Genomic DNA, 20,845 nt, shown 5'->3' with positions numbered 1-20,845 from the left:
TTGGCCCATCTCTTAAGTGGGTTGTTGGTTTTGTTTTTGTGGAGTTTCTTGATCTCTTTGTAGATTCTGGTTATTAACCCTTTATCTGTTGCATAGTTTGCAAATATTTTTTCCCATTCTGTCGGTTGTCTTTTCACTCTCCTGACTGTTTCTTTTGCAGTACAGAAACTTCTCAATTTGATGCAATCCCAATAGTTGATTTTGGCTTTGACTGCCTGTGCCTCCCGGGTCTTTTCCAGAAATTCTTTGGCTGTGCTAATATCTTGAAGGGTTTCTCCAATGTTCTCTAGTAACTTGATGGTGTCAGGTCGTAGATTTAGATCTTTAATCCATGTTGAGTGGATTTTTGTGTAAGGTGTAAGGTAGGGGTCTTGCTTCATGATTCTGCACGTGGAAATCCAATTTTCCCAGCACCATTTATTGAATAGACTGTCCTTGTTCCAGGAATTGGTTTTAGAACCTTGATCAAATATAAGTTGGCTGTAGATGTTTGGATTGATTTCTGGTGTTTCAATTCTGTTCCATTGGTCTATCCATCTGTTTCTGTACCAGTACCATGCTGTTTTGATTACAACTGCCCTGTAGTATGTCCTGAAATCTGGTATTGTGATGCCTCCGGCTTTGTTTTTGTTGTACAAGATTGCTTTAGCTATTCGAGGTCTCTTGTGCCTCCATATAAATTTCAGCACCATTTTTTCCAGATCTGAGAAGAAGGTCTTCAGTATCTTGATTGATATTGCATTGAATCTATAAATTGCTTTTGGGAGAATGGACATTTTGATGATATTGATTCTTCCAATCCATGAGGATGGAAGATTTTTCCATTTCTTGGTATCCTCTTCTATTTCTTTCTTTAAGGTTTTGTAATTTTCATCATGGAGATCTTTAACGTCCTTGGTTAAGTTTATTCCAAGGTATTTGATTGTTTTTGTAGCTATTGTGAATGGGATTGATCTTAGAAGTTCTTCCTCAGCCATGGCATTGTCTGTGTATACAAAGGCTGTTGATTTTTGTGCATTGATTTTATACCCTGCTACTTTGCCAGAATCTTCTATTTGTTCCAATAGTCTCTTAGTAGAGTTCTTTGGGTCCCCTAAATAAAGAATCATGTCATCTGCAAAGAGGGATAGTTTGAGTTCTTCGTTCCCAATTTGTATCCCTTTAATTTCTTTTTCTTGCCCAATAGCTCTGGCTAGAACCTCCAGAACTATATTGAATAGCAGTGGTGAGAGTGGACATCCCTGTCTGGTACCAGATCTCAGTGGAAATGCTTCCAACTTTTCCCCATTCAATAGGATGTTGGCTGTGGGTTTTTCATAGATTGCTTTGATTGTATTGAGGAATGTTCCTTCCAAACCCAGTTTGCTTAGAGTTTTCATCATGAACGGGTGTTGTATTTTATCAAATGCTTTCTCGGCGTCTATTGAGATAATCATATGGTTTTTCTTCTGCAGTCTGTTAATGTGGTGTATCACATTGATTGTCTTGCGCACATTAAACCATCCCTGCATACCAGGGATAAATCCCACTTGGTCTGGGTGGATGATCTTTCTGATGTGTTGTTGCATTCTATTGGTGAGAATTTTATTGAGGATTTTCGCATCTATGTTCATCAGGGATATTGGTCTGTAATTCTCTTTCAGTGCTGCATCTTTTTCGGCTTAGGAATTAAGGTGATGCTGGCTTCATAGAAAGAATTTGGGAGGATTCCCTCTTCTTCGATTGTTCTGAATAGTTTGAGAAGAATTGGAGTCAGTTCTTCTTTAAATGTCTGGTAGAATTCAGCAGTGAATCCATCTGGTCCTGGGCTTTTCTTTGTTGGGAGGGCCTTTATTACTGTTTCAATTTCTGTCTCAGTTATGGATCTGTTTAGGTTTTCGATGTCTTCCTGGTTCAATTTAGGTAGGTTGCATGTGTCCAGGAATCTATCCATTTCTGATAGGTTTCCCTGTTTGCTGGCATACAAGTCCTTGTAGTAATTTCTGATGATTCTTTTTACTTCTGTGGTGTCTGTTGTTACATTTCCTTTTTCATCTCTGATTTTACTGATTTGGGTCTTTTCTCTTCTTTTTTTTAGTTAGTTGGGCCAATGGGGTGTCATTTTGTTTATTTTTTCAAAAAACCAGCTCCTCGTTTGGCTGATTTTTTGTAATGTTTTTCTTGATTCAATCCTGTTGATTTCTTCTCTGATTTTAATTATTTCTCTTCTCCTACTAGATTTGGGTCTGGTATGCTGCAGTTTTTCTAGATCCTTTAGATGTGTTGAAAGCTCATCTATTTGGTGCCTTTCCAATTTCTTGATGTAGGCACCTATTGATATAAACTTTCCTCTTAACACTGCTTTTGCTGCGTCCCATAAGTTTTGGTATGTTGTGCTGTTATCCTCATTTACTTCCAGAAAATTTTTGATTTCTCTTTTAATTTCTTCTATGACCCATTGTTCATTCAGGAGCATGTTGTTCAATCTCCATGTGTTTGCGTATGCTCTAGGGATTCCTGAGTTGCTAATTTCCAACTTCATTCCTTTATGGTCTGAGAAGCTGCATGGTATGATTCTAATTCTTTTGAATTTGCTGAGACTTGCTTTATGGCCTAGTATGTGGTCAATCCTAGAGAAGGTACCATGTACTGCTGAGAAGAATGTAAAATCTTTAGCTGTAGGATTGAAAGTTCTGTATATATCTGTTAGATCCATTTGGGCCATAGTGTCATTTAAATCTACTGTATCCTTGTTGATCTTCTGTCCTGTTGATCTGTCTATTTCTGAGAGTGGAGTATTGAAGTCCTGCAGTACTATTGTATTGGGGTCTAAGTCTCCCTTTAAGTCCCTTAACAAATCTTTTAGATAAACTGGTGCCCTGTAGTTAGGTGCATATACATTGATAATTGTTATATCTTCTTGTTGTATTGATCCCTTAATCATTATATAGTGTCCCTCTTTGTCTCTCTTAACAGTTTTTGTGGTAAAGTTTATGTTGTCCGATATTAAGATGGCTACGCCCGCTCTTTTTTCATTTCTGTTGGCATGGTATATCTTTTTCCAGCCTTTCACTTTCAGTCTGTATGGATCTTTGTTGGAAAGATGTGTTTCTTGTAAGCAGCAAATAGATGGGTTTTGTTCCTTAACCCAATCAGCCAATCGGTGTCTTTTAACTGGACAGTTCAGGCCATTCACGTTCAATGTGACTAATGAAAAGTGGTAACTTTGCCCTGCCATTTGCCAAAGATAAGTTCTAATATATGCTTTGAATTCCCTGTGATCTTTTGCTGTGAGGTTTCCTTCCTTTACCTTCTTTCATATTGATGACCGTGTTTCTGTGTTTCTGTGTGTAGCACATCTTTAAGCATCTGTTGCAGGGCTGGACGAGTGGAGACAAATTCTTTCAATTTCTGTTTGCTATGAAAAGTCTTTATTTCACCTTCATTCACAAATGATAGCTTTGCAGGATATAATATTCTGGGCTGGCAGTTTTTCTCTCTTAGTACCTGGGCTATATCTCGCCATTCCCTCCTAGCTTGTAGAGTTTCTGATGAGAAGTCAGCTGTGAGTCTGACTGGAGATCCTCTGAGAGTAATCTGACGTTTCTCTCTTGCACATTTTAGGATCTTTTCTTTATGTTTCACTGTGGAGAGTTTAATTACAACGTGTCGTGGTGAGGATCTCTTTTGGTCGTGTTTATTAGGGGTTCTGTGAGCTTCCTGTACTAGGATTTCTCTGTCCTTCTCCAAACCTGGGAAATTTTCTGCTAATATCTCACTAAAAAGGCCTTCTAATCCTTTCTCCCTCTCCATGCCTTCAGGAGCTTCTAGAACCCGAATGTTGGGTTTTTTAATAGTATCCTGAAGATTCCCAACAATATGTTTTAGATTTCTAATTTCCTCTTCTTTTCTTTGGTCTGATTGTATCCTTTCCTGTTCTCTGTCTTCTAAGTCCGATAGTCTCTCTTCTGCTTCACCCATTCTGTTCGTAAGGCACTCTATTGTGTTTTTCATTTGATCTATTGAATTCTTCACTTCAGTCACTATCACAGTTTCCTGTTGTACTAGTTGTTTCGTTTCATTTTGATTCCTCCTTAATATTTCATTTTCACGAGAGAGATTTTCTATCTTGTCCATTAAGGATTTCTGTAGTTCAAGAATTTGTTTTTGAGAACTTCTTAATGTTCTTATCAATTTTTTGAGATCTGCTTCTTGCATTTCTTCTATGTCATCATCTTCATAGTCTTGAATTGGGGTGTCTTTTTCATTTGAGGGCGTCATGGTGACTTCCTTGTTTTTATTACCTCGGTTTTTGCGTTTGTTATTTGGCATATTGGAGATATTTGGTTTCTTCACTGTGGTGCTTTTTCTTGTTATACTATGACTCTAGATTAAGTGGACTATCTGTTTTTGATGGAGCCTTAGGGCTTGAGATGGGTGTGGCCTGAGAGCTCTGTTTGGTGTGCCAAAGGTGACACTCCCAGGTTAGGCGTGGTAAATCTCTCTCTCTTTCTCTCTTTCTTTTTTTGATTCAAAAGGGAAGTAATTCCGCACAGCTGAACGAAGTTGGAGGTAGTTAGCAGGCAAATGATATACCCACAGGAGCCAGAGATCAGAAGCTCTTTCCCAAGGACCACACAGGGAATCTGTTCGGCCCTCAGAGTGGGCTCAAATTCTCCTTCAGTCTCCCACTGGGTTGCCAAAGTTATGGAATTGTAGCGTCTCTGGAGAGTGCTCACATGAATTCCATGAGTTCTCTCCCCCACCGTCTCTTTTTTCACAGTCTCAGTTCAGTAGCACCACAAATTTACTAGGTCCTAATCTCCTGTTAATTCTCCCTGCCCAGAGTCAGGTTTTTCTGCTAGGCTCAGGGCTGGTGCAGACCTGAGGTCGCTCTGCTTATGACGTATGTCCAAGATGGCGCCTGCTCTTTGTCTTGCTCGCCCTTGAGAGGTGAGCGGAGAGAGAGAAACCCGTGTCCGTACCAGTCACCTTTTTTTTTTCTCTCTCTCTCTTCCAGCTAGCTTGGTGACCTTCCCCCCCCCCCCCCCCAGGGGTCGTTCCCTCTAGTCTCCTCTCTCCACTTGCCTGCCGGTGTCTCGGGCTATTGAGGTTCGGCTCACCTCACGTTCCAGCGCTGGTGTGTTGAGTCTGCCGCTGGTGTCCCGAACTGTGGGCTCCCACGCTGTCCACGCAGGTCCGCTGTGAATCACGTGTTCCGGAAGAGTTTCTTCTGCTGTTTCCTCCCCTACTCTTCCTTGAACCTGCAGTATCTCCACTTTTATTAAACTGTCTCTCCCTGGACTATCAGTGTGCTCCCTTCCTACTCCGCCATCTTTCCTCCTCCATTTCTCAGATGCTTTTTAAGATATTGCTTTGTTATCAATGAAAGTAATGCTGATATTGAGAAGTTCAAATCAAACAGATTCTGCTTCTTGGCAGACATGTTTTTTTCCTCCCTGGATGTTTTCCTTTGGTATTTTAAAAATTTCTCCATAATTTGTCTTGTGTGATTGTTCTTTAGCTGATTAGAGTTGAAATCTGCATATGTTCACATTGAAATCTTGTTTTTATTTTTTAATTTTAATGTTATTATCTTTTTTTGTTCCACATGTGAAATTCCTGTTATCATTTCTTCAGCTCTTTCCTTCTCTCTGGGTTCCTATTTGTTTCCCACAGGAACGCCTGCTAATTAGATGGTGATGACCTTCTCCTGTCCATATGTCTCTTAATATTTTTAAGATATTTCTGACTGTTCTTTTCTCTCACCTTCTTGGTAAATGGGTGTTTCAGCTCACTAATTTCTTCTTCAACCATATGCATCCTTATTTTTTTCCATTTTCGTCTTTTTGATTTCTCAGCTTAGTAATGTTGTATATCCCTCATATTTTTATCACAACTGTTGTCCTGTGAGACAACCACTGTTAAAGATTTCTGCATCTTATAATTCACAATCTTATATGTGTCCCACCACATTACATCAGGACTAGTCTATGTGACCCACAGAGTAAGGTAGAAATGGTGATATGTCAAATCCAGGTTAAGTGATAATAAAACAAAGTCGTTCTTTTAGAATCTCCCTCTTTAGTGCCACAAAGGAAATTCAAACAGCACAGAAGTGATAGCAAAGACTTCTTCCCCCTCCAGTCTTTTACTGCCCGCTTGAACAGGAGATAGTTTGTAGAAAACTCTGTTAACACATTCCTGATCTCCTTGAACTAGATGAAGATTTTACTTTAAGAAAGCCAGTTGTCATGAACAAAGTTTCTATCAGGTGCTACAGGATACCCAACAAATTTAGTAGATGGTTACTTTAAGAGGAACAGTTATGAGACTTTAAAAACTGATTAGAATGGTAGAGGTAAAAGATCAAAAACATAGAAAAAATAGTGCTTTTTAACCTTCTGGAGTGAACATTGTCAGAGATTATTGTATTTAGAGATTTTGACAAAGCCATAAGAAAATTTTTAATCGGGGATCCTTGAATGCCTTCCAAATTGTTGTCTATTCTTCTTCCCTAAATAATTGGAAGTGGAGGGGGGCAGCATTGTCTTGCAGTGGGTTAGCTGGTGCAGGTTTGTATCCCAGCTGCTCCACTTTGTGTCCAAGTCCCTGTAATGTGTTTGTGAAAGCAGTAGAGGATGGCACAAATATATGAACTCTTGCCACCCACGTGTGAGACCCTGACTGTGTTCCAAGCTCTTAGCTTTAGCCTTGTTCAACTATAGCTGTTGTGTCCATTTGGGGGGTGTTAACCTAATTGGATGGACTATTTGTCTCTTTCTCTCTTTGATGCTATAATTCTGTCTTTCAAGAAAATAAATATTTTAATGAAATTATAGGAAGGCAATTTGTATTTTAATGTTTTCTTTCAACTGCACCCATTAATGTAGTATTATTTTTTAAAAGATTTGTTACTTATTTGAAAAGTAAAGTTAGAGAGAGAGAGAGAGGGAGGGAAAAAGAGTGAGAGAAAAGAGAGATTTTCTATCCACTGGTTTCCTTCTCCATTGTCCCAGTGGGCCAGGCAAAGACAGGAACCAGGAATTCTATCCTGGTGTCCTACATGAGTGGCAGGGACTCAAGTACTTGTGCCATCTTCTGCCTTCTTCTCAGCTGGCTCAGAGGTGTAGCAGGCTAGCGTGCAAGTGCACCCTATATGGGGTGCCTGCATTGCAAGTTGTGGCTTAACCTGCTTTGCCACATGCCTACTTGGAAGATAACTTTTCCTGTAAGTCTTCTTTTATCTGAAGGTAACTGAAACTCTGAGAGCTTTAAGTAGCTTATGATGTGTCCAGAGTCAGTAAGAATGAGAGTTAAAAAGAAACATGAAGGATGCCGAAATCCATGTCCCCTAAAATGCAATATGTTGTCTCCTTAATAAAATCCATCCAGTTTTTGTTAAAAAAATAGTGGGTCCATAAGAAAGGTTAGGATAGAGAGAGCAATCAAAAAGAAGAAATGGGGCAGGGTGGGTTCTAGACTGATGAGGCCTAGAAACACATTCGTTGCCTGGATCCCATGAGCTGTTATTTTGGGAATGTTAAAGATAGCCTCATCCTGTGCATCTTCCTCACTTCCATTATACTGTTCCCCTCCAATTACTGGAACCTGAAAATGATGAAACAATTTTCATTTGTGCAGTGGATTCCAGGGAAGAGGACAGTGGAACTCTTTCACTTGGGAGTTGGTTTGATTCCATTCAGGAGGAGGAAATTTTGCTGGAGACATTGATGAGAAGGGGTACTAAATGCTCTTCTGTTGTGTTCACATCCCATAAATGACAGTTTCACATACAGCGAAAATCAGAGATGAGGACAATCAGAAAGTGCATGCTGATTATTTTATTGGCATATGGAAAATAGGGTTATGACATTGTTGTTCTAGTGTCTTGGATACTTGAGGGACATTATGTTCTTATTCACTTTCTGAAAGAAAGAAAAAAAGAAGAAAGTTTATTGAAAGGACTTGAGTGGGCAAGAAGATCAAGCTCCATTACTGGTTTCTCTGAAATAAGAACATCTTTTCTGGTCATGTCTATTAGTAGTTCTGTGTACTTTCTGTACTTGGATGTCCCTTTCTTTCTCCAAATTGGGAAGTTTTCTGTAATTATTTCACTAAATAGGCCTTCTAATCCATTCTATCTTTCCATTCTTTCAGGAATTCCTAAGACCTGTATGTTGGGTCATTTGATAGTATCCCATAAATCTCCAACACTGTTTTTAATTTTTCTACTTTCTTATTTTTGTTGGTCTGACTGAAAAATTTCCAAAGATTTGTCTTGTAGCTCAGATATTCTTTCTTGAGCCTCACCAAGTCTGTGGTTAACGCTTTCCACTGCATTTCTTTACTTGAGCTATTGAATTAGTTATTGCTCATTTTTTCATTTTTAGTTCTCTTTAAAGTCTCAATTTCATGGGAAAAGTTTTCATTCATGTCATGCATGGATATCTTTAATTTATGGATTTGCTTCTCCTTGCTTCTGAGTAATCCTATAATTATGTTGGAGAACTTAACTAAAATGATGGCATCTTGCCACTGTATCTCAAAATAACTGAGTAGAAATCTTTAAAAGTGGGGTTGAGGACTATATAATTTCAACATCTTTCAAGTTCATTCATGGCGCACCATAGTTAGAGAAGCTTAGGCAATAGGACTTGATAGAGAATAAACTGGACTCTTACCTGTGATTGACTGTGGATTATTGTGGTGGTTGTCCTTGGGGAGGGCCTTGTGGTCTATTTCCTTGAAAACGTGATTGTGGACCCTGCTGCGGGCCTCCCTGCTGGGGTCCTCCCCGTGGGCCTCCCTGCTGGGGTCCTCCCTGTGGGCCTCCCTGCTGGGGTCCTCCCCGTGGGCCTCCCTGCTGGGGTCCTCCCCGTGGTCCTCCCTGTGGGCCTCCCTGTTGTGGGCCTCCCTGCTGGGGTCCACGCTGTGGTCCTCCCTGCTGGGGTCCTCGCTGTGGGCCTCCCTGTTGGGGTCCTCCCTGTGGGCCTCCCTGTTGTGGTCCTCCCTGCTGGGGTCCACCTTGTGGGCCTCCTTTCTGGGGTCTACCCTTTGGGCCTCCCTGCTGGGGTCCTCCCCGTGGTCCTCCCTGCTGGGGTCCTCCCCGTGGGCCTCCCTGTTGTGGTCCTCCCTGTGGGCCTCCCTGTTGTGGTCCTCCCTGCTGGGGTCCACCTTGTGGGCCTCCTTTCTGGGGTCTACCCTTTTGGCCTCCCTGCTGGGGTCCTCCCCGTGGTCCTCCCTGCTGGGGTCCTCCCCGTGGGCCTCCCTGCTGGGGTCCTCCCTGTGGGCCTCCCTGCTGGGGTCCACCTTGTGGGCCTCCCTGTTGTGGTCCTCCCTGCTGGGGTCCACCTTGTGGGCCTCCTTGCTGGGGTCCTCCTTGTGGGCCTCCCCTCTGGGGTCCTCCCTGTTGTGGTCTTCCCTGCTGGGGTCCACCCTGTGGTCCTCCCTGCTGGGGTCCTCGCTGTGGGCCTCCCTGTGGTCCTCCCTGTTGTGGTCCTTCCTGCTGGGGTCCTCCCTGTGGGCCTCCCTGCTGGGGTCCTCCCTGTGGCCCTCCCTGTTGTGGGCCTCCCTGCTGGGGTCTACCCTGTGGGCCTCCCTGTTGGGGTCCTCGCTGTGGGCCTCCCTGCTGGGGTCCTCCCTGTGGGCCTCCCTGTTGTGGGCCTCCCTGCTGGGGTCCTCCCTGTGGGCCTCCTTGCTGAGGTCCTCCTTGTGGGCCTCCCCTCTGGGGTCCTCCCTGCTGGGGTCCTCCCTGTGGGCCTCCCTGTTGGGGTCCTCCCTGTGGGCCTCCCTGTTGTGGTCCTCCCTGCTGGGGTCCACCTTGTGGGCCTCCTTGCTGAGGTCCTCCTTGTGGGCCTCCCCTCTGGGGTCCTCCCTGTTGTGGTCCTCCCTGCTGGGGTCCACCCTGTGGTCCTCCCTGCTGGGTTCCTCTCTGTGGGCCTCCCTGTTGGGGTCCTCCCTGTGGGCCTCCCTGTTGGGGTCCTCCTTGCTGGGGACCTCCCTGTTGTGGTCCTCCCTGTGGTCCTCCCTGCTGGGGGCCTCCCTGTTGGGGTCCTCCCTGTGGGCCTCCCTGTTGGGATCCTCCCTGTTGTGGTCCTCCCTGTGGTCCTCCCTGCTGGGGGCCTCCCTGTTGGTTTCCTTGGCTAGTGTTGTTCTGTTGGCCTCCTTGTTGAGGTGGTCGCTGCTGGTTTCCAGGGCGAGGTGGGCGAGTAGAATTCTGCTGGCCCCCCTGTGGTGGTCCACCTTGGTTTCCAGGGCGAGGTGGGCGAGTAGAATTTTGTTGGCCTCCCTGTGGTGGTCCACCTTGGTTTCCAGGGAAAGGTGGGCGGGTCTGGTTATGTTGGCCTCCTGGGCCCGGTGGTTTGTTCTGATGACGAGTTTCTTGGCTATCATCATCAGTTTGACTTGTTGCAGAGGTCTGGCCTAGGTTTCCATACTCTTCATGAGGCATCACAAGAATAGATGAGTTTAGTGACTGAGAGTGTCTATTGTTAGCTCCTAACCTGATCACATGTTACTCTGTCAACCTGTCTCCTGCTGCAACATTCCCCCATCCACATTTCTTTCTTAAGTACTACTCCTATTAAAAATATACTGATATTGTAGAGAGCTTCATTCTTTGTTCTTGTGAAAAGTATTTTTGTTCTAATTTGACCTAAGAGGAGCTCTTGGATACCTTAGAATTGCACTAAGTATCTCCAAGTACAGGATGGTACAAATGTCTCTTAGGTTTTTATTTTTTATTGTGAGCTACTCTAAAAAGTTGCAAAGTTTGTCCATATTTGAGCTCTTGAGCCCTGTGTTGAAAGTAATGTTAGTTTTTTTTTTTTTTTTGTCCCAGACACATGTAGAGGAATACTGACAGAGTGCCGAGGCAGACAGCATGATGGACCACTCAGTTTACTTAATAATGTGTTAAGCTTTCATCAGCTATGGGATACCTCTGTCTGCCCAGTCACAGGGTAACAGGACTGATACATTTGTTTCTTTGTGGTTTTTTTGGAATCCACTTAACTATAGAGGGAAACATTGAAGAAAAGGCCGCTATTTGAGGGACTTTGAGAAAAATGGAAGAATGAGAATTTGGACGGCTCCCATTAGTCTGTCACATGTCAACAGTCATTTCTGGTCTGGGTGAACAGGCAAACAGCTGTTGCCACTGAATTCTGAAATCACTTGTATTCTATTATATGACACAATTGTTTACGGTCCCCCGAGTCAATTTGAGGAAGTTTGGCTATATTTTTACCCCTTTGAACATTCATTATGCCGTATAAAATGTGATGATCAAAAGTTATCACAGATCTATTACTGGTGAAAAAAAGGGAGGAGAGAGTTCAATGGGGGATTCTTGAGTTTTTACCTGATGTGAGGATGGAATAGTCTTCATAGTCGACTTCTAGGAGGAGAAGCATAGGACAAAAGAAAGGTCAAGTCAGGATCCACCAAGGCTGGCAAGTGTTCTACGTGGAGCAGGGGCCTCCTGGACATTCCTTAATATTCCTCTGCAGCCCCTTTCTAGAATGCTTTTGGAGAGGGAGAAGGTAGTGACAGGACTGTTTCTTGGATGAGGATCAACCAGGACCTCAACATACAAAAGCCCACTTCTTCTTCCCTATGATCTCTCACCCATACTGCTAGTTTAGGGGAAATGCTGTGGGCTGTTCTTCTATCCTCTTTCTTCATTAAGGACTTTCCTTCTTTAACATTCTTTGTTGGTAGAGGAAATCAGGGGTTGCATTTCACAAGTGTCAAAGAGACGCTTCTCAGAGCAGCATGAAATATTCAGTTGGTGCAAAAAAATTCAGAATCCTGAGCCCTGATAATTCCATTTATTGAGTGGAGAGATCCACATGTATCATCCTGTTCTCTGTTTTTGAAGTAGCTCTGTATGTTCTTAGTTCATCTGACAGCGTTCACTCTACAGCAAGTGCACTGCCATACACTGTTGATTGCTATAGTATCTCTGAGCCTGTTAGCCTCTGTATCAGTCTTATGAATCTTGCTGTATTCTTGTGAATCCTTCACAGCACTGTCAGGGAGTCTTTGAACAAATGCAAAGCTTACTTTGTTGATCTGTGGTTGAAAGTCTGTAGTATGTTCCGTGGTACTCTAACTTTCAAGGTTTTGGCATTCAATAAGAATGCAACATGTCCTAAGTTGTCATAAGAACTGCACAGTGCATTCTTCTTTTCATCCCCTACCCCTTTCTCTTAAACCCTCTTTTTCTCTATAGTGGTCTCCTATGCCCCAAGTAGTTACAGAGCCCCACTCCCCCCCTCTTTTTCTGCATACCTCCATTTTCACTCTGAGTTGAGCTCAGGGCCAGCAGGACCACAGACAGCAGGATCAGCAGCATCGTGGAGGAGGCTCTGGAGCTGCTCCCAAGTCTGTGCTGGGAGACTCTGGGCAGCTCCCTTTATAAATAGGAGCAGAACAAGGGCACCTTTGAGGTCCACATTGGGTGCACCTCCCCTGTTGTAGCATTAGTCTGGCTGTGTTGACATCATGTCAACCGCATCCCTTACTTCTCTTTGGGACCAGAGCCCAGCAGGATAGTATTGGGTGGAGGGTGTTAGTGTGTTTTTCTGAAAGTTTCAGTGTGTGAATTAAGGAAAGTTTTTGAAATAATGGTGTCCAAAGCTTGGCACACATATCAAAATTGAATTTTGTTCATAATTTGATGTTCAGTCTGTTTTGTGAGGTTATAACTCTCATTTACAGTGTTCATGTGTGTGTATATATGTGAGTATTTGTGTGTTAGCTGTGATTGTCATCTAAAAGTGAAAATGCTAAATCTGTGACCATTATTACACCTGCAACTGCATCATCCATGGTTTATGTTCTTTTGTATGACTATAGCCTACTTATTTGATGATATGCAATAATTTTTGTTTGATATGGAAGTTGGTGAGAACAACTCTTTTGGGTATACTTGGTGATGGTTGTCAACCCTCAGCCTACTCAGACCCACCAAAATGTCCCAAATTCTCTGCCTCTGGCTCTAATCAGGGAAATTCTGGTGTTGTGGTATACAGGTAACCTAAAGCATTGTCTTATAATAAATGTCTTCTCTGCCTGAGCTATCTACAGTAGTCCAAAATGAATACACATTTCCTAGAATCAACCTTGCTATTTTTGTCTGTAAGACTTTTTCCAATCTCTTCCCTATATAGCATATTTCATGAGATTCAGTTTTGACCTTATTTTTTGTAGGAAATATTTTAAAACACTTCCACTAATAATTTAGTGATCACAATTATATACTTTATTAATGTTTTCTGACATATCCTCCAAAACCTCAATTATATATTTCTTTGTATTTTGCAGTCAATTTCTTCTTCTTTGTTTAAAAAAATATTTATTTATTTATTTTTAAGTCAGAGGTACAGAGAGGGAGTGATCAGGAGATAGAAGTTGTGCATCCTCTGGTTCACTCTCCAGATGGCAGCAACACCTATGGCTGAGCCAGGCTCAGTCTAAGAGCCAGAAGTCTCCTACGTGGGTAGCAGGGAGCCACATAGTTGCACCATCATCTGCTGCTTTTCCCAGGCACATTAGTAGGGAATCAGGTTGGAAGTGGAGCAGCCAGGACATGAACAAGCACCCATGTGGGATGCCAGCATTGCAGAACTTATCTGCTATGCCAGAATGCCAGCCCCCTCCATTCAATTTCTGAGCTTGTTTCTCACATTTTTTTCCATGTAGACCAATTTCTCTACCATTTGGTGAGACTCTTCCTCCCAATTTTCCCTGTGAAACTTACTTTTTGATGTTTTATTTTAAGAATACATGCGTCCTATGTTTATTTTTCTATATTCTTGACTTTTCCCCCATGCGTTTTAGATATTTCTCTAATTTGATATTGTAAATAGAAGTCTATTGTGTCATCATTCTCTTTCATTTTCATTTTTAAAAATTGACAGCAAGCTTTTGTATTTCTTAAAAGCCTTTTTGGGTACTGCCTGGCCTTTCAGCTACTGATTGTTCTGTGGTATGTCATGGTTGCTTTCTCATGCTTTTTGTGGAAGAGCTATGTGTGTCATTGTCAGCTGCTGCCATTTATCATTTTGGACCCAGTGTAGGTCTTTTCTTATTGTTCTGGGTTTGTGCAGAGCTGTGACAGGTAGGTAGGAGGTATGGCAGGGAGGGCCATGTGTCTGGAAATCCTTTGATGAAAGTGGTTGATTGGACCACCTTTAACCAGTATGAATGTCCCGTTGACCCAGTGAGGATGTATGGGTTCGGTGCTATGTACATATATGTCTTTATGGCTCATTCAGAAGGGGAGCAGATAATAGTATAGGAAGGCTTTCTAATAAAATGGAGTTTGAGGCAGACGACTTTGCCCTTGTAAGGGAACAATGTACATGGTATGTCCCCTGACATAATTATGGTTGTATTTGAAGGAACAATCTATTAGCAGTTGGAAATTCTTCTCTAACTCTGTAGGAAATGGAACAGTTTAATCTGGACTTCTTGGCTATACAAAAGGCAGAGGGAAATTTCATTAGCCTGTTAGCTTCCTCTCTCTATCGTGATGACTGTCACTGTTGTCTGCAAACACATTAAGCAGGGAAACTGGGGATGAGTTTATTTGATGAGGTGGTTGATGGTCAACCTTCAAGACGAAAGGAAGGTCAGAGCATGGAGCAGAGTGGAGAGCCAGGCAGACCTGCTCACACTTGATGGGTTGGCTGCACAAGTAGCAGCCATGGTAGATGCCAACCTTGTCCTTAGCTTGTTGGTCCCTGGAACAGAACAGGTGTTTCTTCCAAATATCACTCAGCTCAGCTCCTTTTCCTAACCTGCTCCAATGCTAGAAGTAAAACACAGAGATTAATGTGTCATTAAAGAATGAATACTAGCTAAGAACTTCACCAGACACAACCAAAACAGAGAGTACGGAAGAACCAAAAGGTTAGAATATCATGTAGGATGGGTGGGGTTAAGGCAATGAGCAGTACTGTAGCCGGTGGCCTAAATCCTAAATTCTGTTTTCCCTTGTGTTCTATTTTTTTTTTCTGATTAATTAATTTTTTTAAAAAATTAAGGTATACAAGCTACATGAATTTCATATATATAAATTTAGTAACCTAGTGATTCTTCCCACCCAACCCTCCTTCCTGCCCTCACTCTATCCTTCATCCTCCTCCATCTTCTATTCCCATTCTTATTTTTTTTAACCAAGATCTATTTTCAGTTAACTCTATATTCGTAAGATTAACCCTACACTAAGTAAAGAGTTCAACAAATAGTATGAAGAAAACAAAACTGCTCCTTAACAGTAGAGACAAGGGCTCTAAACAATCATCACATCTCAGAGTGTCAATTTCACACCTATAGATTACTTTTTAGGTACTCTATTAGTTCTCGCAGATCAGTGAGAACATATGGTATTTGTCTTTTTTGTACTACCTTATTTCACTAAGTATAATGGAAGTATAACTTGCTCCATTTTGTTGCAAACGACAGGATTTCATTTATTTTTTTACCATTGTGTAGTATTTCATATATGTGGTATATATACCATAATTTCTTTATCCAGTCATCAGAGATGGACATCTGGATTGATTCCATATCTTAGCTGTTGTGAATTGAGTTGCAGTAAACATGGGGGTACAGATCACTCTTTCATACGCTGATTTCTTTTCCTTTGGATACATTCCCTGTAGTGGAATGGCTGGATTCCTTTGTATTCTTGATCTGATTGTCATAATAAATCATGTTAGACTGGGCAACTTGAACAATAGGAATTTATTTCAGAACCTCTGGAGGCTAGCAGAAGTTTTAAGATGAAGTCATCAGGAGGTGCAGTTTCTGATGAAGTCTTTCTCCTCGCTTTCCAGATGGTTGCCTTCTTGCTGTGTCCTCCTGTGAGGATTCTGCTGCACACGTTTATCCCCAGTGTCTGTGTGTTCAAATGACCTTTACCTATAATGAACCATGTAGTTTGCTTCATGTTCTCCTTAAGAGCCTCATTTTAAATCAGTCTCCTCGTTACAGGCCCTGTTTCCTAAGGAAGTCATATTTTGAGTTGCTGCATGTCTAGGGTTGAACGTAAGAGTTTGAGGAAGTTGTGGTTTAACCCATCAAAACTTTTCATCTTTTCTCAGTTAATGACAATTCTTCCACCCACTTGTTCAGAGATTGAAGTCACTTTTCACTGCTCCCTCCCCCAAACCACTGCTCGTTGGCAAATCCAATTGACTTCAACTTGAAGTGTATCCTGGATATGACCACTAGCATAATCTCTACTGCAAGGATGAGATTCAGAGTATGACTGTTTCTCTTTGAGCCATGCTGCTTTTCCAGTGCTTTGCTGAGATATTTCAACCACTAGACAGCCTAGTCAATCACTCTTAACTTCTACTCTCCGTGAAAACTTAGCACAGGAGCACAATTCAACCAAATTTAGCTAAGAAGCAACTTTGTAACAAAGAAGGCCTTTAATCAAGCTTCCAATAACATGTCCCTCATTCTTTCCCCCTGAGACTGCATCAGAATGGCCTTTCCTGTTCCTCTGCTTACGGACACACTTCTCCAGGCCCTGAAGTGATCTTCAAGTCCACTGAAGCTACAACTGCAGATTTGTTCTTTTTCTGAGTCCTCATGAGAATCCCTGCTTGTGCTCTTGAATGACAGTTTGACTTTTTCTAGCCTTCACTTCCAAACTCTTCCAACCTCCATCCTTGTCCAAGTTCCAAGCTGCTTCTACACTTCTAGCTTTTTATTTCAAGAACATCACGTTTCATGGTATCAATTTTTTTTATCAGTTAAGGCTGAAAAAATCAAACACTTTAGCTCTAGTAATTTTTGAAAAATTTAGTTACTTGAAATGCAGAGTAACAGTGACAGAGATAGAGATAGAGAGAGAGATAGAGAGAGAGAGAGAGAGAAATATATCTGCTGATTCACTCCCTCAAACATCTTCAGCAGTTAGGCTTGAGTCAGACTGAAGCCAGGAACCTGGAATTCCATCAATGTCTGTTGATGTCAGTGGCCCAGGTATTTGGGCCATCATGTGTAGCCTTTATAGGCTCATTAGTAGGGAGCTAGATTGAAAGCAGAGAAGCTGTGGTGGGACTCGAACTGGCATTGCAGTATGGAATTCTCACAGTTGCAAATGGCAGCTTAACCTGCTATACCAAAATGCTGGCCACTCCAGTAATTTTTTAGTGTTAGAAATTTTTTTCTCACTTTTCTAGGGCCTAAAGAATCAGAGATCAAGCTACTGGCTGACTCAGAGTCTGGTGAGAGAATGTTTCTCAACTTCTCTGGCATCATCATTTAGGGAATTGTAGGGCTGAGCAGGGGAAATGCTGAACTCACTCACATTGAGGAAGAGATGGAAGGGCCAGGCATCTTACCAAAGCCTTTTATAAACTCAAGAACTCCATTCACAATGGTGGAGCCATTGGCTCCCTGAAGGTGGGACTGTGGTTTTGTATTCACCCCTGAATTTTTAATTTGCAGTAAGATTCCTGGCATAGACAAGGCACTTAATAAATTTCTTATTTAACAGATGGGATGGATATTGTGGTACAGTGGTTAGGGTGCCACTTAGGATCCCTACGTGCCATATTGGAGTGCTGGGGTTCAAGTTCCAGCTCTACTTCTGGTCCAGCTTCCTGCTAGTGCTTGGCCTAGGAGGGGGTGGGTGATGGCTCAAGGTTTTTCAGCCTTGCTACCTACTTGGCAAATCCAGATGAAGTTATGACTCTTGACCCAACCATGGCTGCCTTCAAAAAATTAATAAATCAAACTTTAATAATTTAACAAATGAAAGAAATAATGAGTGTAGCGAGAATATAATTACAATGAAAACAAATAATGTACAGTATCGTGTAACAAGAGGAATAGAATATTGCACTTGGGGCAGATTGGAAACACTGTCATCACTGCTAAGAAGCAAGGTAAGAGAAGACTGGGCAATGTCCAGTGATTGAAGTCTTTGGTGACCCCAGGGTCAAGTGAGCTGTTTAAATGGAATGATAGGGTCAGTTTTCTTGACTTATAAGCTTTGACAAGACTTGGTTTTATTCCTTAGCATATTGGATAGACTGCTTGTGGAAAAAACAGTGGGAAGAACAGGATCTGTAGGAGAATCTTCTGAACACCAGGAACACCCAGCAAATGGGCGTGGGTGATTCCCATGCAAAGCTCTCTCTGTTCAGTACTTCATGCTCTTCTTTGGGGATCATCCCTGATAAGTCTGTCTCAGTCATGATTCCCCCAACTTGTGCTGGAGTCCCCAAGTTTGTGTGAGCACTTTCAATTCTTCGTAGGTCCAGAAGTCAGGCTGTTTTTGAATCAAGTGTTATAACAGAAAATGAACTAAGTCCAGTAAAGGGACTTGTCAGAAAAGTTCCAGGAAGAAAGGTTAACAATGAGTTCATAAGAATCCAAGGAGTCTGGAATTCTTTGATTGCAGAAACTCTTACTTCTCTCCACCCCCCTTCATCCTTCCTTCCCTCCCTCCCTTTCTTTCTTCCTTCTTTCCTTGCATTTTAAGATTTATTTATTTATTTTAAAGATTTATTTTTTATTAATGTGAAAGGGAGAGGAGAGTATGAGGAGGAGGACTGGGCCAGGCTGAAGCTGTGGACTATCTTCTGCTGTTTTCCCAGGCACTTTAGCAGGGAGCTGGATGGAAAGTGGAGCTGGAAGGGAAGTGGTACAATCAGGTCTCTAAGCAGCACCCACATTGGCTGTGTTGTCACACAACACCGTCTCCCAACACTGGCCCCTATTTATTTATTTTTAAAGGCAGATTTACAAAGGGCAAGGGGGAGAGAGAGAGAGAGAGACTTCCATCTCTTCCATCTGCTGGTTTACTTCCCAAATGGCTGCAATGGCCAGGGCTAGGCCAGGCTGAAAAATGAGGAACCAGGAGCTTTCTCTTGGTTTCCTAAATTGGTTGCATGAGCCTAAGTACCTGGGCCATCTTCTTGCTGCTTTCTCCGGGCACATTAGCAGGGAGCTGGGTTGGAAGTGGAGCACCTGGTACATGAGCTATTGCCATATGGGATGCTGGCATTGCAGATGGTGACTTAACCTGCAATGTTGCAACACCAGTCAGTCCTGGAAACTTTCCTTTTCTAAAGAAAGGGATAAATTTAGCAAAAGGAAGTTAGAATTTTGTGGCCTTGGTGAGGAAGATGCCACCTAACCAAAATTGGCACCTGTAGGGTATATTAGAAAATAAAAGGGGAAGTATGAACATTTCAGAAAAATGGAATGTATTATTAATTGATATACACAGATTTCTAACATACTAAATGAAAACTCTAAGATTTACTTCTTTCTATAGATATTGAAATGTATGCTATTTAGGTGGGTAAATATGGGTGGTATTGATAAAATTAATTTATAAGTGTCATATTTGGTGGGATTGAAGATTACTTATGTAAATTAAATAGTCTCTCTGGGATGTTTAAAAATTGATCCAAAGCCTTTTCAGGTTCATATGACTTGGGTAAATTTTTGGTAAATTTAAGTCACTCAATGTTTTTGGTTTAATGAAAGAAGATTTAACTACTGAGTTTTTGATTTTAAGTATGATATTAGCAGACTATTTTTATTCTTCCTGGCATTTCACAGCCCTAATGAATTCTAACATTTAGAGTGATGAGTTCCACATAAGAATAAATGTGCGAATGGAAAAAAAGAGACAGAAATTCCACATGAAAGATGTCTTTCCTGAATTATAAAATATTATGTTCTTGTTCTCACAGAGGTGGTAGTGAGGGAGATCTCTTCAAACAGAATTTGATTCTCAAACATAACAAGGGTTTTATTTTGAATAACTTTACTTCAGAATAGTTTTAAATTTACAAAGCAAAATATGTGAGATAGTAATACAGAGTTCCCATGTACTCCTCACCTCATATCCCCTATTATGACCATCTCATAGTATTATATTTTGCACAATTAATGAATCACACCTAATTTCCCCTATTTTTTAAATTCAAACTCTTTTTGTCTCCCCTGTCTTTAGCATTTTCAAAAGTCTCACTATGATGATGACTGCCTAACATGTACTTGCTGGAGAAATATTTAACAAGGAAATAACTTCAGAGGGCTGTTCACTCTAATATCATTAAGTGTTCATGAGTAATTCAAGCAAAATGAAGTATAAATAGTTGAATAATGTTGAAGAAGGAAGAAAGTTTAAAATGAACTTTCCAATCATCATTATCTTGTATATATCATCTGCTAAAATATTTGCAGTCTCTCTTAGATCTGTACCTTTTGAGTTTTGCTAATTTGTTAAGTAACCCATATTTAACCAATATCTAGGTAATATAATATATAATAATAGCAACATATAAATTAATACAAAATGGCTACCAAACTCACATTTGTCCACTTTTGACTTCTTTTTTTAACTTTTGTTTTATAAATATAAATTTCCAAAGTACAACTTTTGGATTATAGTGGCTTTTTCCCCCCATAACCTCCCTCCCACCTGCAACCATCCCATCTCCCATCCCATCCACTCCAAGATTCATTTTTAATTATCTTTATATACAGAAGATCAATTTAGTGTATACTAAGTGAAGATTTCAACACTTTGCACCCACACAGAAACACAAAGTATAAAGTTCTGCTTGAGTACTAGTTATAGCATTAAATCACAATGTACAGGGCAGAGATCCTACATGGTGAGTAAGTGCACAGTGACTCATGTTGTTGATTTAACAATTGACACTCTTGTTTATGGCATCAGTAATCATCCGAGGCTCTTGTCATGAGTTGCCAAGGCTATGGAAGCCTCTTGAGTTTGCCAACTCCGATCTTACTTAGACAGGGCCATAGTCAAAGTGCAAGTTCTCTCCTCCCTTCAGAGAAAGGTACCTCC

The 20,845-nt window shown here is 41.6% G+C and overlaps 1 protein-coding gene and 1 pseudogene across 2 annotated transcripts; one reads left to right on the top strand and one right to left on the bottom strand.

Annotated features, from left to right (window-relative positions):
• The window catches only part of LOC127491979 (eukaryotic translation initiation factor 1A, X-chromosomal-like), a 61,126-nt pseudogene that overhangs the window by 29,436 nt on the left and 10,845 nt on the right, over window positions 1–20,845 (top strand).
• Window positions 7,809–12,450, bottom strand: LOC138843715 (basic salivary proline-rich protein 3-like). 2 transcript variants are annotated; one of them, XM_070048457.1, is made up of 4 exons: window positions 12,277–12,450; window positions 11,345–11,380; window positions 8,664–10,419; window positions 7,809–7,907 (listed from the first exon to the last, which is right to left on the bottom strand). In XM_070048457.1, exons 1-3 carry the CDS (start codon window positions 12,338–12,340, stop codon window positions 8,681–8,683), a joined length of 1,839 nt encoding a protein of 612 aa, XP_069904558.1. In that variant the 5' UTR covers window positions 12,341–12,450; the 3' UTR covers window positions 7,809–7,907; window positions 8,664–8,680. The 2 variants fall into 2 exon arrangements, with proteins under 2 accessions (XP_069904558.1, XP_069904559.1); XM_070048458.1 differs by lacking the exon at window positions 12,277–12,450 and having other exon boundaries at window positions 11,345–11,382.

The sequence above is a fragment of the Oryctolagus cuniculus genome, chromosome 9 (genome assembly GCF_964237555.1).
Source record: "Oryctolagus cuniculus chromosome 9, mOryCun1.1, whole genome shotgun sequence".
Classification (NCBI taxonomy): Eukaryota; Metazoa; Chordata; class Mammalia; order Lagomorpha; family Leporidae; genus Oryctolagus; species Oryctolagus cuniculus.
This window is presented reverse-complemented; position numbering and strand designations above follow the sequence as displayed.